Raw genomic sequence first — 17,943 nt, 5'->3', positions numbered from 1 at the left:
TCACCCAAGAATTATCCTCCTGGCCGTATCCCTTCCACTTGACCAGATACTGGAGTCTCCGTCTGGAAACACGAGAGTCCAAGATTTTCTCCACAACGTACTCCAACTCACCCTCAACCAACACCGGAGCAGGAGGCTCAACGGAAGGCACAACCGGTACCTCATACCTGCGCAATAATGACCGATGAAAAACGTTATGAATAGAAAAGGATGCAGGGAGGTCCAAACGGAAGGAAACAGGGTTAAGAATCTCCAATATCTTATACGGGCCGATAAACCGAGGCTTAAACTTAGGAGAAGAGACCCTCATAGGGACAAAACGAGAAGACAACCACACCAAATCCCCAACAGAAAGCCGAGGACCAACACGACGGTGGCGGTTGGCAAAAAGCTGAGTCTTCTCCTGGGACAACCTCAAATTGTCCACCACCTGCCCCCAGATCTGATGCAATCTCTCCACCACAGCATCCACTCCAGGACAATCCGAAGATTCCACCTGACCAGAGGAAAATCGAGGATGAAACCCCGAATTACAGAAAAACGGGGACACCAAAGTGGCAGAGCTGGCCCGATTATTGAGAGCGAACTCCGCCAATGGCAAAAAAGCAACCCAATCATCCTGGTCAGCAGACACAAAACACCTCAGATATGTCTCCAGGGTCTGATTAATCCGCTCGGTCTGGCCATTCGTCTGAGGATGGAAAGCGGACGAAAAAGATAAATCTATGCCCATCCTAGCACAGAATGCCCGCCAAAATCTAGACACGAATTGGGTCCCTCTGTCAGAAACGATATTCTCAGGAATACCATGCAAACGAACAACATTTTGAAAAAACAGAGGAACCAACTCGGAAGAAGAAGGTAACTTGGGCAGAGGAACCAAATGGACCATCTTAGAAAAACGGTCACACACCACCCAGATGACAGACATCTTCTGAGAAACAGGCAGATCTGAAATAAAATCCATCGAGATGTGCGTCCAAGGCCTCTTAGGAATAGGCAAGGGCAACAATAATCCACTAGCCCGAGAACAACAAGGCTTGGCCCGAGCACAAACGTCACAAGACTGCACAAAGCCTCGCACATCTCGTGACAGGGAAGGCCACCAGAAGGACCTTGCCACCAAATCCCTGGTACCAAAAATGCCAGGATGACCTGCCAACGCAGAAGAATGAACCTCAGAGATGACTCTACTGGTCCAATCATCAGGAACAAACAGTTTATCAGGTGGGCAACGATCAGGTCTCTCCGCCTGAAACTCCTGCAAGGCCCGCCGCAGGTCTGGAGAAACGGCTGACAATACCACTCCATCCTTAAGGATACCTGTGGGCTCAGAGTTACCAGGCGAGTCAGGCTCAAAACTCCTAGAAAGGGCATCCGCCTTAACATTCTTAGAACCCGGTAGGTATGACACCACAAAATTAAACCGAGAGAAAAATAATGACCAGCGCGCCTGTCTAGGATTCAGGCGCCTGGCGGTCTCAAGATAAATCAAATTTTTGTGGTCAGTCAATACCACCACCTGATGTCTGGCCCCCTCAAGCCAATGGCGCCACTCCTCAAAAGCCCACTTCATGGCCAAAAGCTCCCGATTCCCAACATCATAATTCCGCTCAGCGGGCGAAAATTTACGGGAAAAGAAGGCACAAGGCCTCATCACGGAGCAGTCAGAACTTTTCTGCGACAACACTGCCCCAGCTCCGATCTCAGAAGCGTCGACCTCAACCTGAAAAGGTAGAGCAACATCAGGCTGACGCAACACAGGGGCAGAGGAAAAACGGCGCTTAAGCTCCCGAAAGGCCTCCACAGCATCAGGGGACCAATCAGCAACATCAGCACCCTTCTTAGTCAAATCGGTCAATGGCTTAGCAATATCCGAAAAACCAGCAATAAATCGACGATAAAAGTTAGCAAAGCCCAAAAATTTCTGAAGACTCTTAAGAGAAGAGGGCTGCGTCCAATCACAAATAGCTTGAACCTTGACAGGATCCATTTCAATGGAAGAGGGGGAAAAAATATATCCCAAAAAGGAAATCCTCTGTACCCCAAAAACACACTTAGAACCCTTCACACACAAAGAATTAGACCGCAAAACCTGAAAAACCCTCCTGACTTGCTGGACATGAGAGTCCCAGTCATCCGAAAAAATCAGAATATCATCCAGATACACAATCATAAATTTATCCAAATAATCGCGAAAAATATCATGCATAAAGGACTGGAAAACTGACGGAGCATTAGAAAGACCAAAAGGCATCACTAAATACTCAAAGTGGCCCTCGGGCGTATTAAATGCGGTTTTCCACTCATCCCCCTGCCTGATTCGCACCAAATTATACGCCCCACGAAGGTCAATCTTAGAGAACCACTTGGCCCCCTTTATGCGAGCAAACAAATCAGTCAGCAACGGCAATGGGTATTGATATTTAACAGTGATTTTATTCAAAAGCCGATAATCAATACATGGTCTCAAAGAGCCATCTTTTTTTGACACAAAGAAAAAACCGGCTCCTAAGGGAGATGACGATGGACGAATATGTCCCTTTTCCAAGGACTCCTTTATATATTCTCGCATAGCAGCATGTTCAGGCACAGACAGATTAAATAAACGACCCTTTGGGTATTTACTACCCGGGATTAAATCTATGGCACAATCGCACTCTCGGTGCGGAGGTAACGAACCAAGCTTGGATTCTTCAAAGACGTCACGATAGTCAGACAGGAACTCAGGAATTTCAGAGGGAATGGATGATGAAATGGAAACCACAGGTACATCCCCATGAGCCCCCTTACATCCCCAGCTCAACACAGACATAGCTCTCCAGTCGAGGACTGGGTTGTGAGATTGCAGCCAAGGCAATCCTAGCACCAAATCATCATGTAGATTATACAGCACCAGAAAGCGAATAATCTCCTGGTGATCCGGATTAATACGCATAGTTACTTGTGTCCAGTATTGTGGTTTATTATTAGCCAATGGGGTGGAGTCAATCCCCTTCAGAGGAATAGGAGTCTCCAAAGGCTCTAAATCATACCCACAGCGTTTGGCAAAGGACCAATCCATAAGACTCAAAGCGGCGCCAGAGTCGACATAGGCGTCCGTGGTAATAGATGACAAAGAGCAAATCAGGGTCACAGATAGAATAAATTTAGACGGTAAGGTGCAAATGGAAACAGATTTACCAAGCTTTTTAGTGCGCTTAGAGCATGCTGATATAACATGAGTAGAATCACCACAATAGAAACACAACCCATTTTTCCGTCTAAAATTCTGCCGCTCGCTTCGGGAGAGAATTCTATCACACTGCATACTCTCTGGCGACTTCTCAGTGGACACCGCCAGATGGTGCACTGGTTTGCGCTCCCGCAAACGCCTATCGATCTGAATAGCCATTGTCATGGACTCATTCAGACCCGCAGGCACAGGGAACCCCACCATAACATCCTTAATGGCATCAGAGAGACCCTCTCTGAAAGTCGCCGCCAGGGCGCACTCATTCCACTGAGTAAGCACAGACCATTTACGGAATCTTTGGCAGTAAATTTCCGCTTCATCTTGCCCCTGAGATAGGGACATCAAAGTTTTTTCTGCCTGAAGCTCCAAATGAGGTTCGTCATAAAGCAACCCCAAGGCCAGAAAAAACGCATCCACATTGAGCAACGCAGGATCTCCTGGTGTCAATGAAAAAGCCCAGTCTTGAGGGTCGCCCCGGAGCAAGGAAATCACAATCCTGACCTGCTGTGCAGGGTCTCCGGCAGAGCGAGATTTCAGAGACAAAAATAATTTGCAATTATTTCGAAAATTCTGAAACCCGGATCTATTCCCCGAGAAAAATTCCGGCAAAGGAATTCTCGGCTCAGATACAGGTGCATGACAAACAAAATCTTGCAAATTTTGTACCTTCGTGGCGAGATTATTCAAACCTGCAGTTACACTCTGAAGATCCATTACAAACAGGTGGACACAGAGCCATTCAAGGGTTAAGAGGAGGTAAGAAGCAGCTAGACAGCAATTAAGGGCTAGGCAGCAAAACTCTGAGGGGAAAAAAAAAAAAAAAAATTCCCTTCAACACTTCTTTTTCTCCTGCTTCAGCCCAAACAATTAACACTTTGCGGGCCGGTCAAACTGTCATGATCTCAATGGCAAGAGAACATAGCATAAGCATATATAGGAACTAGCTCTTGGAAGATGGGAACTGAGCTGACCATGAACTAAACCTAACGCACAACTAGCAGTGGCCGGGTAGCATGCCTACGTTGATTCTAGATGCCCAGCCCAGCCGGAGGACTAAATAAAGCTAGCAGAGGAAAATATTAGTCCTAGCTCACCTCTAGAGAAATACCCCGAAAGGAGACAGAGGCCCCCCACATGTATTGGCGGTGAGTTGAGATGAAATAACAAACGTAGTATGAAAATAGGTTTAGCAAATTTGAGGTCCACTTACTACATAGCAGAAGACAGAAAGGACACTTTCATGGTCAGCTGAAAACCCTATCAAAAAACACCATCCAGAAATTACTTTAAAACTCTGGCATTAACTCATAACACCAGAGTGGCAATTCCCGTTCACAAGAGCTTTCCAGACACAGTAACGAAACTACAGCTGTGAACTGGAACAAAATGCAAAAACAAACATGGACAAGAGTCCAACTTATCTAGTAGTTGTCTAGGAGCAGGAACAAGCACAGAGAGGCTTCTGATAACATTGTTGACCGGCAAGCAACTAACAGAGCAGCAAGGTTATATAGCGACTCCCACATCTTGATGGGAACAGGTGAACAGAGAAGATGAAGACACCAGTTCAATTCCACCAGTAGCCACCGGGGGAGCCCAGAATCCAAATTCACAACATGTTTCTAAATGACTATTATTTCAATATATACTCAGTAGCTGCAATACTTAAAAGGCTTGCAGTACTTACTTTTATGGCTGCTTGTAGCCTCCTCCTGCTGCTCACAAATACACAGGTATCCATTTTACGATAGCACATATATAACTACACCCAGTATGAAGACAGCAACACATTTCTCCAGTGTTTTCATACTGCACTTTCAGCTCACATCAATGGTATCTCAAGGTTGGAAGCAGGAAGGCTCACTCAGCTGAAGAAATAGTGAGGCAGAGGAGATCCCACCTTCAGCTGACTCGAGCCTGTATTTCTTAAAACTTTAAATGCCATATTAGAGAATACTTTTTTTGTTTACTTTTTCTACATATATATATATAGGTTTCATAGTTTTATCTCCTTTTACTTCATGATTCAGCTTTCCCAGAGGTGATTGGTCCACTTAAATTTTTGATCAGCTCAGGTTCAGCTAATGAAACACATAAAGATCATAATAATTAATGGGCCACATCATATGATCCAGCAGACCTTTAGCTATTACACACTGATAGCTTATTATAAGGTTACGACATCAATCTGAAAAGTACAACTTGAAAGTAAGCCCTTGAAAAATCCCATATGGAGTCAAATAATTTCAAGGTCACAAATTCTCAATATTCAACATTACCGCATAAGGAAAAGCCCCAAATGCCAAGAGTGTATTAAATCAAAATGAATCTTTATTAGTTAGAGAAAATTAAACAGAGTAATAATAAATCCAAATAGAATCATAGAATGTTAGAGTTGGAAGGGACCTCCAGGGTCATCGTGTCAAACAGACAGATGTTTGTCCAGCTTCTGGAGACTTCCATTGAAGGAGAACTCACCACCTGTCATGGCAGCCTGTTCCATTCATTGATCACACTCAAGGTCAAAAAGTTTTTTTCTAACATCTAATCTGTATCTTCTCCCTTTCAGTTTCATTCCATTGCTGCTATTTAAATGCGAGGATACATAGTATACCTTTACATCAGCTGGATACACAAGGCATAGTGGTATCATTAATGACTAGTACAAATATAAATGTAAAGTAATCACCTGTAATACAGTTTACTTAAACAATACATCTATATAGACCAGGTCAACATAACATAAATCAATGAAACTAGTGACCAGGATAAAACATGCAAGCAATTGTGCAAGTATGGTCTACCTATAAGGTTAATATTGTGATAAATGAAGCACTTACGTGTAATACGGCTGGTTAAGTTATTTCCTCGCCACCCCAACTCGCGTTTTCTTTTCTTCATCAGGAAGTGTTAAATTGAAATCAAGGAATACAAATTTCATCCTCAAACAAAAGTTTTTGTATTACCATTTGTTGGAAAATATGGAAAAAAACCTCCAGCTAAAAGCCTTTTCTAATGTCAAATTAATATTTTAGGGTGACCGTGGATCTGTTGGTGAAAGAGGAAGAAAGGGAGATAAAGGTGACAGTGGAGAACCTGGAAACCCTGGTGATACGGTAAGGAATCCGCTTGTGCTGTAGACAATCCTGCTGAACACATGAGAATACTTCACTCCCAGGGATAAACTGTTGCGAGATATCTCTGGCTCATTCATCTCTCTGAGAGACCAAGGGATCAGGCTTTTTGAAATGTAACATCAGAGGGATACACAGGACAATGGCCCGGACACTGGTGAGAAATGTGCCATGCGCGCCAAAAGTTACCGAGCCTCATGAAGAGACCTGAGTAGTTTCGAAAGCTTGCTGCTTGTTACCATCTTTTCAGTTAGCCATTAAAAGGTATCAACCACTGAGGACTCTCAAATTTTGATATTCTTCTATCTACTGGCTAATACGGTGTAAAGTTATATTTTTCCTGTAACAAGCTATTGACATTTTTATAAAATAAACTAATCAGTAGACACAGGCTCAATGTGCAAACTGCATTATTTCCAACATTAAATGCTCTAGTTTCCCCTTTCCACTTACAATAGTCCTAAAAGTTCTCCACTTTCTTAAATCCCTAAATGTCATCTCTGCCCATTAAGTTTTTTCCCTTTAAACCTACGTATATGTGCGTGTAGTGTGAGATCCAGCGCCGTTCTTCTCCTCTTCTCAGTGACGTCACCGCTCTTCCTACTCTCCGGTGACGCTGCGCTCTGCATGACCCGGAATTGGTTTTTACAATGTAAGGCTATGGAGCATCAGAAAGGGATTTCATAGGATTTCAATGTAAAAGAGACTTCTGGCTCACGCAGAGTGATTCAGAGAGTCTGACATGTGGTGACGGCACTGAGAAGAGGAGAAGAACAGAGCTGGATCCTTGAAAAAACACTTCATTTCATATACAAATCTCCCCCAAAAGCTCGAACTACAGACTCCATGCATGACTTATATAATAAGTGTCGAGGTTGGTATCTTAACCAAGAAATATGAGTGAAGGAAAGTGGAATTGTGAACCAAGAATAACTATTTTTCATGTTACACAGGGAAGAACTGGAACTAAAGGAGACCCTGGATTAACAGTAAGTTAACTTTTGTTTTATTTTTTTATTGTAACTGAGTAGATAGTAAAATGGATATGCAAACAAATCCAGCTTTCACATCAATAAATATATATTTTTTATCTCACAGAGAGAAGATATCATTAAGATGATTAAAGAAATTTGTGGTAAGCTATAAGACAACTTAGGGATATGTGCACATTTAATTTTTTTGAGACAATCAAAAATGATGAGTTTTTCAATAGGAAACCATTTCAGGAAAGTGTGTGGCTCTTCTATGCCTTTTTGTCCTAAAGCAATTTTTGTGAGCATTTTTTTTACATTTATTGAAATATTTTGTTAACACTTTTCACCATTTCTGCAAACATTTTGTAAACTTGAGGGGTTTCTTTGTTTTGCAGGTTTTGTGGGCAACTATCTAATATTTATTAAATTTATTAAACAATTATGAAAACTCCAAAGTTTTACAAGTCAAAAATGCAGCAAAAAAGCTTTTAAAACACTCAAAAAGACACCCAGAGTCCCTTCCTATTGACATCTCTTGTAATGTATGGAAAAGCTTCATAGCAGAAAACGCCTGAAGAATGTACAGGTCATTTCATTTAAATGCTTGGCATTTTTGAAAAGCTGAAGTTAAATAAAAATTATCAAAAGACTGAATCTATGAACGACAAGTCATTTTACACTAGAAACGTATAGGAAGGGATTTTCAAGAATTTTGGGGGTGATTTTTAAGGCGTTTTATTCTCAAAATGCTCCTCAAAAAACTAAGTGTGCACAAACCCTAACTATTTTGCTTTCTATTCCTTCAAATTTAAAAGTTGACTCAACCTTAGCAATCAAGATTCAGGACATCTGCAATAGGTCTTGATACAAAGTTTGGTAATTTGATAATTAACAGAAGTTGGTGCACCATTTAAAAGGCTAAAATGTAGTTAGGAGACTTCTGCTAAACTTTTAATATTTGTACCCTGTAGGTTGCGGTGTTAAATGTAAGGAGATACCCATGGAACTTGTCTTCGTTATCGACAGCTCTGAAAGTGTTGGACCAGAAAACTTTGAAATTATTAAAGACTTTGTGACGGCCCTTGTTGACCGTGTGACAGTAGGACGGAATGCCACTCGTATAGGACTTGTTCTCTATAGCTTAGAAGTACGGCTAGAATTTGGCCTGAACAGGTTCACTACTCAGCAAGATGTAAAGCAAGCCATTAGAAAGATGATGTACATGGGAGAGGGTACCTACACCGGAACTGCCATACGAAAAGCTACCCAAGAAGGTTTTTATGGAGCAAGGAATGGGGTCAGAAAAGTAGCTATTGTCCTCACAGATGGTCAGACAGACAAGCGAGAAGCTGTGAAACTAGACATTGCTGTTCGTGAGGCTCAAGCAACCAACATACAAATGTACGCCATTGGAATTGTGAATTCTTCAGACCCAACTCAACAAGAATTCATAAGGGAATTAAATCTCATAGCTTCTGAGCCTGATACCGAGCACATGTACTTAATCGATGATTTCAACACTTTACCAGGTAAGAGGTAAAAGAAAAATCAGGTAAAAAATTGCACTGCTTGTGTTTTTTAGTGTCACTAACATTATTTGCTGTATTAATAACATCTTACATAATATTTTTCAGCTTTGGAGTCAAAATTGGTTAATCAGTTCTGTGAAGATGAAAATGGTGCTCTTATCTACAATCGAGTTGGAAACAAAATCAGCACGATGTATGCACAGAAAGGGTCTTCCAGTTCTACCTTTACTACGTTTCAAGGCAGCAATGACAAAGTCAGCACAGAAGAAAGTCTTAGGTTGGAAGAGAAACGTAGATTAGAAGAAAGAATTAGGTTAGAAGAAGAAAGGATTCGAGAAGAACGACTCCTACAACAAGAAAGAACTCGGCAAGAGGAAGAAAGACTTAGACAAGAAAGAATTCGTCAAGAAGATGAAAGACTTAGACAAGAAAGAATTCGTCAAGAAGAAGAAAGGCTTAGAAAAGAAAGAATTCGTCAAGAAGAAGAAAGACGAAGAAATGAGGAGACTTTTGTTGTTTCTCGAGAGCCACAAATTCCGGTATAAAAATTGTCAAATCATGATGTATAAATGTTATGCACTCACAAAGAGCTGATTAGAAGTATTATGTCTGGGGGAGGGGTTGTACGCACACTTTCACTGATGGGATATTAGAAATAGTGAGTTCAAAATGTGCACAAAACCTGTTAAAACCATTGGGATTAAAAGAAACAATCTGACAAATAGTGTCTTCTTTGGAGGGAGTTAAAGAGGTTGTCTGGTCAAAACCGATAAGTCCGCAGTCACTCTGTGTGACTGCGGACTGTGCACTGGGTCTTCTCCTCCCTGTCTGTTTAGCCCCGGCCCCTCCGTCTGCCTCCGGTCTGTGAATGGCCTGCGTCCTGTGTTTGAAATCTCAGCAGTGACCTGTCATTCAAAGACCGGAAGCAGGAAAAAGGGGCTGGGAAATCACAGACAGGGAGGAGAAGACCGAGTGCACAGTCCGGTCCCTGTGCACTAAAATGTAATTAGCAGAAAACTTCAAATGCTGATTGCAGAAGAACCACAAAGCAGATTTCTACTCCAAAAGTATCAATTTAATCAGTATTGCAGCCCCATTACAGCCTTGTCTTTACTTTACATTATAAAATAGTGCTGACAAAATCTATTTAAAGCAGCTATTGCTTTTCAGAAGCAAAAAACACCAAAAAGGACAATTAAAGTTGGGCACGACTTTTTATCACTGACATAGGTAACTTAATTCCATTTACTGTACATATTCTCATTCTATCTTGGTATACCAACTTAAAGACCTCCCTTTCTTTAACCTTTTCTTTTCACCCCATTTTAAAAAAACATAACACTAATAGTTTCCAATCAAATGGATCTATAGTATAACTTATAGTGAAACCTTGCTGAAGGCTTTAACCCCTTTATGACCTTGGGATTTTCCGTTTTTCCGTGTTCGTTTTTCACTCCCCTCCTTCCCAGACCCATAACTTTTTTATTTTTCCGTCAATTTGGCCATGTGAGGGCTTACTTTTTGCGGGACAAGTTGTACTTTTGAACGACATCATTGGTTTTACCATGTCGTATACTAGAAAACGGGAGAAAAATTCCAAGTGCGGTGAAATTGCAAAAAAAGTGCAGTCCCACACTTGTTTTTTGTTTGGCTTTTTTGCTAGGTTCACTAAATGCTAAAACTGACCTGCCATTATGATTCTACAGGTCATTACGAGTTCTTAGACTAGCATGACTAGGTTATTTTTTATCTAAGTGGTGAAAAAAATTCCAAACTTTGTTAAAAAATAAAAAAAATTGTGCCATTTTCCGATACTCGTAGCGACTCCATTTTTTATGATCTGGAGTTGGTTGAGGGCTTATTTTTTGCGTGCCGAGCTGGCATTTTTAATGATACCATTTCAGTGCAGATACGTTCTTTTGATCGCCCGTTATTGCATTTTAATGCAATGTCGCGGCGACAAAAAAAATGTAATTCTGGCATTTCGAATTTTTTTCTCGCTACGCCGTTTAGCGATCAGGTTATTGCTTTTTTTATTGATAGATCGGGTGATTCTGAACGCGGCGATATCAAATATGTGTAGGTTTGATTTTTTTTTTATTGATTTATTTTGATTGGGGCGAAAGGGGGGGTGATTCAAACTTTTATATTTTTCTTATTTTTTTCACATTTTTTTAAACTTTTTTTTTAACTTTTGCCATGCTTCAATAGCCTCCATGGGAGGCTAGAAGCTGGCACAACGCGATCGGCTCTGCTACATAGCAGCGATCTGATGTTCGCTGCTATGTAGCAGAAATGCAGGTGTGCTGTGAGCGCCGACCACAGGGTGGCGCTCACAGCTACTGTGGATCAGTAACCATAGAGGTCTCAAGGACCTCTATGGTTACAATGTAGAAGCATCGCCGACCTCCGATCATGTGACAGGGGTCGGCGATGCGCTCATTTCCGGCAGCCCGGCCGGAAGTGCCGGTTAAATGCCACTATCTGCGTTTGACAGCGGCATTTAACTAGTTAATAGGCGCGGGCGGATCGCGATTCTGCCCGCGCCTATTACGGGCACATGTCAGCTGTTCAAAATAGCTGACATGTCCCGGCTTTGATGCGGGCTTACCGCGGAGCCCGCATCAAAGCGGGGCTTCTGACCTCGGACGTACTATCCCGTCCGATGTCAGAAAGGGGTTAAAAACAAGTATATGATCAATTATAATAAAAAGTGGTGACAAATATAAAACGCAACTGTAGTTCTTTACAGAGTCATCCAAAAATGACCTTTTTTATCCTTCAACTTTTGTTTTATTTTGTAGCAAAAAGAAATTATCTCAATTCCAAACGTAGAGGAAGAAGAAGAGGAAGATTATGATGACGAGGAGGAAGAAATAGAACAACCTTCCTCGTCTAATAGAGGTAGTTAATGCTTTGATTTTCCTTTTCAATTCTATTACCGGTAATTTAATTTCTTATAAGTTTCCACAATTGACTTTACCTTTAAAGTAAGTGAAGGATAACAACTAGTGATGAGCGAATATACTCGTTACTCGGGTTTTCCCGAGCACACTCAGGTGGTCTCTGAGTATTTGTTAGTGTTCAGAGATTTAGTTTTCCTTGCTGCAGCTGAATGATTTACAGCTGATAGACAGCTTGATTACATGTGGGGATTCCCTAGCAACCAGGCAACCCCCACATGTACTCAGCCTGGCTAGTAGCTGTAAATCATTCAGCTGTGTCAACAAAAACTAAATCACCGAGCAGTCATAAATACTCAGAGACCACCCGAGCGTGCTCAGGAAAACCCGAGCAATGAGTACACTTGCTCATCACTAATAATAACTTTATATATTCTGTTGATAATTGAAATGACAATGAAAAATGGAAAAAAAAATAATAAAACAACACTGGCAGGTAGAAAAAGGTTACTAAGATATTAATTTCTGTTTTCTATATTCATCTTCCGTAGTAATAATTTCATCATCAGCTGAGAACGGTGGTGCTTCGACTTCAATATCATCGTCATCATCTAGGACTGTCATATTATCTCCAGGTTCATCAGAGAAAATTGAACCAATAATACCAAAAATAGGTGAGCTTTATTTACCGTATATTTACCCACCGTGGCATCAGTATTCAGTGGCACCTGCCACATGGAGGGACCTAGACCCTTGCTCCAATAAAATCAATGGTAATAATTGGGGTAATAATAGTCAAGCAGTAAACATTTATATTCTTTAATCACTTGTATTGCTTTCTAGACTACATCCAGGATGCACGTTGCAAGCTGCCATTAGATCAGGGACCATGTCGGACTTATATCATAAAATGGTATTACGATAAACAAGCCAATTCTTGTGCCCAGTTCTGGTACGGTGGCTGCAGTGGAAATGGCAATCGTTTCGATGCCGAAGATGAATGTAAGAAATTCTGTGTCTACACCATTGAGGGAGGTAAGTTTTAAAAAAAAAAATCCAGAAGAATGTGATAAAACCGGTGAAGGTAGTTTGATGATTTAGTAGACAATAAGAAGTTTATCAATAAAAAAAAACCAAAACAAAACAAAGTCGGCGCAACAGCAAATTTGTAGGGACGAAAAATATGTTGAATTTGCATAATCAACATAATAAATAATGGGAGTATTCTACTTTCAGAAAAGTGAACCCCAAACACTCTAAAATACCTCTGAGCTCCCCTCTGTTGCTCAGGTCTCCGTGTTTTGGCTGCAGCGGTGACAACAAATGAACAACATATGACACCGTTGAAGCCAAATACTGAGCTCAGCGGCTGTGCTGAGATAGACGGCATGAGCCGCTGAGCTGCTCGATGATCGCCTGCAGCAGTGATGCACGCTGTTGAAGTGACTTCACCCCTACAGCCAAAACACCGAGATTCAAACAACGGTGGGAAGTAGGCTCTGGTGCCGAGGAGGCTGACTGACTGCTTTCTTTGTTATTTTTGGTACTTTAGAGCATTTTTTGACAATGAAAACCCCCTTTAACTACATTAAATAAAAAAGCATAGTTTAATAATTCGGAAGTATGGCTACAAGATTTGGATACACAAGGTTTGTGTTATACAGGGGACATCTGTCTCTAAAAGCAGCAACCAGAGATAGCTCTGATCGCTGCTGTTTAACCCCATAAATTCTGCTTTGAATCTCTAAAAGTGACATTTAAAGAGCCATCAAACGCAATTGTGGGGTTCCAATGTTTTCCTATGGTAACTAGTGGCCTGCTGAAAGCCTTCATGACACTCATGTGTAGCCCAGCCACAGACTGGGATTCATAGCAGACCATTATTTTCCTATTTACTGCGATGCTATGATATTATTAATATAATGTTCACAGGATATTCATATAATAAATCATGCTGTCAAAAAACTGCATGGTCTCCCAACAACATAATATGTCTAGTAAGGTGAAGTAAACTCCATAAATGGATCCTAGATACTATAATATTGCAATAAATAGAAAAAGCGATCTCAGGTTCAGGTTCCCTAAGGAAACTAAAAAACAAAGTAAAGAAAAAGTTAATTAATATATATATATATATATATATATATATATATATATATATATATTCTTTAAAATTCAAATCACTCCTTTTTCCCAATTTAAAAATAAAGAAACTAAAAAATAAAATAAAAATTGCTGTGTTTTTATTGGTCCAATCTATCTAAATATCAAATTATTTAAAAGGCAACTGAAAGGTCCCATGTACCCCAAAGTGGAAACAATAAAAATAACAACTCGGCATATAAAAAACAAGCCTTCATTAAGTTGTGGCTCTTTTTATTTTACAAAGTTCTGAACTTTTGTTAACCACTAAAATAAAAAATAAAAAGCTATACAAATTTAGTATTTTTGTGATGGTGCTGCCCTGGAGAATCAGGTCATTTTTACAATGAGTGGTGTGAAAGCAAAATCCCAAAAACGATGGTGGAATTGTGTTTTTCAACAATCAATGCATTTGGAGTTTTTCTTCACATTTTTCAATGCAGTATATGGTAAAATGAATTCAAAACTACAACTCATCACATAAAAAACAAGCATATCGCTATTTCGAGAGAAAAATTTACAGCTCTTGGAAAACGCAAAGTTACTCAGCATTGTATATACTCGATCCATATGGAAACTGTACAAAAAATGTTACAAGATAAACCATATAATGTTCATCCATATAACATCGTTATGGTGTTTTTGTTTTCCTTTCACAGAAAAATAAGGTGGAATAAAGCGAGGGAGGCTACTCTTGAAACTGAAGGATTCAATAAACATTTCCTTAAATGCGCCAATTCACCATCAGTGCCGTTTATGACATCATAGATTTCATTTTTTTTACCTTCATTTCAATGTTATGACGACTTCCATGTCTCAGGGTTTCTGATCTTAAGGCTGCCATACATATTACATGAATGTCGACGAAACCTGTTTAATCTTGGAAATACTCTCCAGCCGTTTATGTATATGGTAGTGGCCCAACTCCTGCTTGACATAAAAAGTCATAAGAAAGAAGTATTGGGCATGTTGAATGTTAGCATGCCCCATCTTTTTTTTTCTCAAGGAAGATAAGCCAACACAAGACTTCATGTGGATGGTGGGTCATCAGGAATAGTTGGCTGAAAGAATGAGTGTTCAGCTGAAAGATATCTCAGAGGGACGACCAACGCTATGAAATATTTTATTCACCTGAATTGAAATCACTTAGTAGGAGATTTTTTTTTTATTCTGTGAACAGATGTCCCTTAGGATGTACCATATTTAATTTTAAACCTCCATATTATACCATATTTATAGCTGTTTTCCTTACAGTTATGCCGTCTTTTGGAATTACTACAAATGGTAAATGGGTTTTCCAACCTTTTACATTTATAGAATATCAAAATGATAAACCATAAATGTATGATAGATACAGGACCCACCATTGGGACTTAAAAAGAACCTTTCACTATTTAAACAGAGAACCTCCTCCCATTGCCACTTATCAACTGATTCTGGAACTGTTTTTCTTTGTCTTTTGCACCCCTCCATTCCAAAGTCATACCCCCTGGTAATAATTGTGCACATTTTTGCCATCAACCAAGTGGGCGTGTACCACAGAATGTCTCTGTAGGCATTTGCTTTTTCTCTTCTAATGGTAGCCAATCAAACCACAGAGAATTAACATGTTATACAGCCCATGGTTGAAAGAAAAATTTGCATCTCTGGGGGGGGGGCATAAGTTTGGAATAGTGGGATACCGAAGAAAATGAAAAACTGTTCCTGATCCAGAGGAGTAGAACCAGTTGGAGGAGGAACTCAGTTAAAGTGGGTGCCCTGGACTTTAACATTTATGGTCTATCCTTAGGATAGAGTTGAAAAAACTTGGCACTCACACCATCCCCACGATTCCTTAAGCGCCAGCTGTCCACGGGTTCCTCCTCCCTCCTTGCAAATGGCATCCAGGCAGCCTGAGTCCTTCTTTAAGTACCACTAGACGACAAGACAGCTACACTGGAATATAGAAATTCTGCATCTAGACCAGTTCTGATGAAGGTCCAAACCAGGACCGAAAACGTTTGACAACAGTTATTATTTTTTTGGATGCACAATAAATGGAACCTTGTTTATTATACTTTATTCTCTCGTGAGTGACAAGTTTTTTCAACTTTCTTGACTACGGGCTGAATACCCTACTTGGGCACCACATTCCCTATTTTCAAGAGTGCTGAGAATATTAAGAATTACTATCCTTAGGATAGGCCATCAATGTCTGATCGGTGGGAGTGTGACACCTCTCGCCACCTCGCCGATCAGCTGTTCCCAGTGTCAGCCAGAACTGCACAGCACAACTTCACGGACTGAATACCCACTATTCCATCAGTCCAGTCTCACAACTGAGCAGTTCCAGCCACCACCAACATCAGGAACAGTTGATCAGCGGGGGTGGCAGGTTTCCCATCTCCCTCAACCAGACATTGATGACCTATTATAAGGATATGCCATCAATGTTAAAGTCTCAAACAATCCCTTTAAATATAAAAATCTATAACTATCTTGCTGCTCTGCTGTCAGAGGAGAGGTGGCCGATCATGCATGACTTTCTTCATTCATTTTTATACGAGAGTTCCAGAAATTGCTGAGAACCTGCTCGGCAACTTTTCATACCTCCCATAGAGTGCCAAGTCACCTTCTCCATGCCTACCAAAGCCAAGGAGACACAGGGGCAAGGCTATGGGCAAACTGAAACTGAAAGTTGTGGAGAGAGGAGGAGGGGTGAAGGATTTTCTGTATACTTGCATGCAAATGGGTCACTGGATAATCTGGCGACTAGTGATGAGCGAATAGCATGGTTGCTCGGGTCTCGCCGAGCATGCTTGGGTGATCTCCGAGTATTTGTTAGTGCTTGGAGATTTAGTGTTCGTTCGCCGCAGCTGAATGATTTACGGCTGCTGGACAGCCTGAATACATGTGGGATTTCCCTAACAAACAGGCAACCCCCACATGTACTCAGGCTGGCTAGCAGCTGTAAATCATGCAGCTGCAGTGACAAAAACTAAATCTCCGTGCACTAACAAATACTCGGAGATCACCCGAGCGTACTCGGGAAAACCCAAGCAACGAGTATACTCGCCCCTCACTATTGGCGACTATAATGGCTAAATTTAATTCAAACTTCCAGTCGCCATTTACAGTAGGAAAAACAGCTCTGAAGCACAAACTGCTGCCCTAACAAGTCAAATGCTAATGAATATTCATTAGTGCATGTAGGTTTATATATTTATGTCTACTTTAGAGGGAAACTGTCATATTGAAAATGTCTGATCTGCAGGAGAAGAGTCCAGTGGGAGGTTCTACTCAGTGATTGACAGTCTTCCCTGTATCTATGTGCATGCAGAGATAGCTGTCAATCACAGAGCAGGACCGCCCACTGGACTCGTGTACATACAAACACCAGGGATTTCTATTAATAAAATACGAAATTTTATACTGAATCTTTTCCAACAAACCTATATATCACTCTGCTCAGCTTCTCCTCTATAGCCACAGATTGCACCTCATGCACAACATGACAGGTTCCCTTTAAAGACGTCTTGTGAATTTATGTTTTTTTGGTGCTGAACTAATTATGTATATTATTCATTAAATGAACTGTACACTATTACTGTAGCAAAAATACTATGTAGTCATAAATAGTAGTTTCACTAGGCTAATTGAAATGCACTGAATGTGTTTTATGCTTCTAATTATCAAATATAAGTTATTTTTATAATGTCTCTTAGGACAATTTTTACATTAGTACAAAAAAACCCATATTACGGTTGCAAGTCCAGATTAACGATGGGTGGAATAACGCAAAATGAAGGCATCATAGATATCAAAGGTGATGCCAGTTGTGTAAAACTGAGCCCTGTCCATATCACATAGGACTGTCCCACAGGCATCCACACTGCTGTACACATGAATGTAACCTTCTGATAGGTGTACATATCACGACTTTTTATAGAGTAGAGGTGCTGTTTTTGTTTTGTGCCACTCTTTAAGTCCATTAAAATGATAAATTAATAAAAAAAATCTATGGTTTTTATGTTTTTTTTTGCATGT

The 17,943-nt window shown here is 40.6% G+C and overlaps 1 protein-coding gene across 2 annotated transcripts in view; it reads left to right on the top strand.

Moving 5' to 3' along the window:
• Positions 1-17,943, top strand: part of COL28A1 (collagen type XXVIII alpha 1 chain) — a 66,451-nt gene that overhangs the window by 45,057 nt on the left and 3,451 nt on the right. Inside the window, exons 29-37 of one of the 2 annotated variants that reach the window (XM_077272769.1) lie at positions 6,271-6,351; positions 7,323-7,358; positions 7,468-7,504; positions 8,315-8,872; positions 8,978-9,411; positions 11,677-11,776; positions 12,327-12,449; positions 12,619-12,810; positions 14,577-17,913. In XM_077272769.1, the coding sequence (XP_077128884.1) occupies positions 6,271-6,351; positions 7,323-7,358; positions 7,468-7,504; positions 8,315-8,872; positions 8,978-9,411; positions 11,677-11,776; positions 12,327-12,449; positions 12,619-12,810; positions 14,577-14,584 (1,569 nt within the window). In that variant the 3' untranslated portion in view covers positions 14,585-17,913. Of the gene's footprint in view, positions 1-6,270; positions 6,352-7,322; positions 7,359-7,467; positions 7,505-8,314; positions 8,873-8,977; positions 9,412-11,676; positions 11,777-12,326; positions 12,450-12,618; positions 12,811-14,576; positions 17,914-17,943 lie in introns of those variants that run through there. The other variant, XM_077272768.1, reaches the window with a different exon arrangement.

This window comes from Ranitomeya variabilis, chromosome 7 (genome assembly GCF_051348905.1).
Source record: "Ranitomeya variabilis isolate aRanVar5 chromosome 7, aRanVar5.hap1, whole genome shotgun sequence".
NCBI lineage: Eukaryota > Metazoa > Chordata > Amphibia > Anura > Dendrobatidae > Ranitomeya > Ranitomeya variabilis.
Note: the sequence above shows the minus strand (reverse complement) of the source record. Positions and strands in the feature narration are given on the sequence as shown.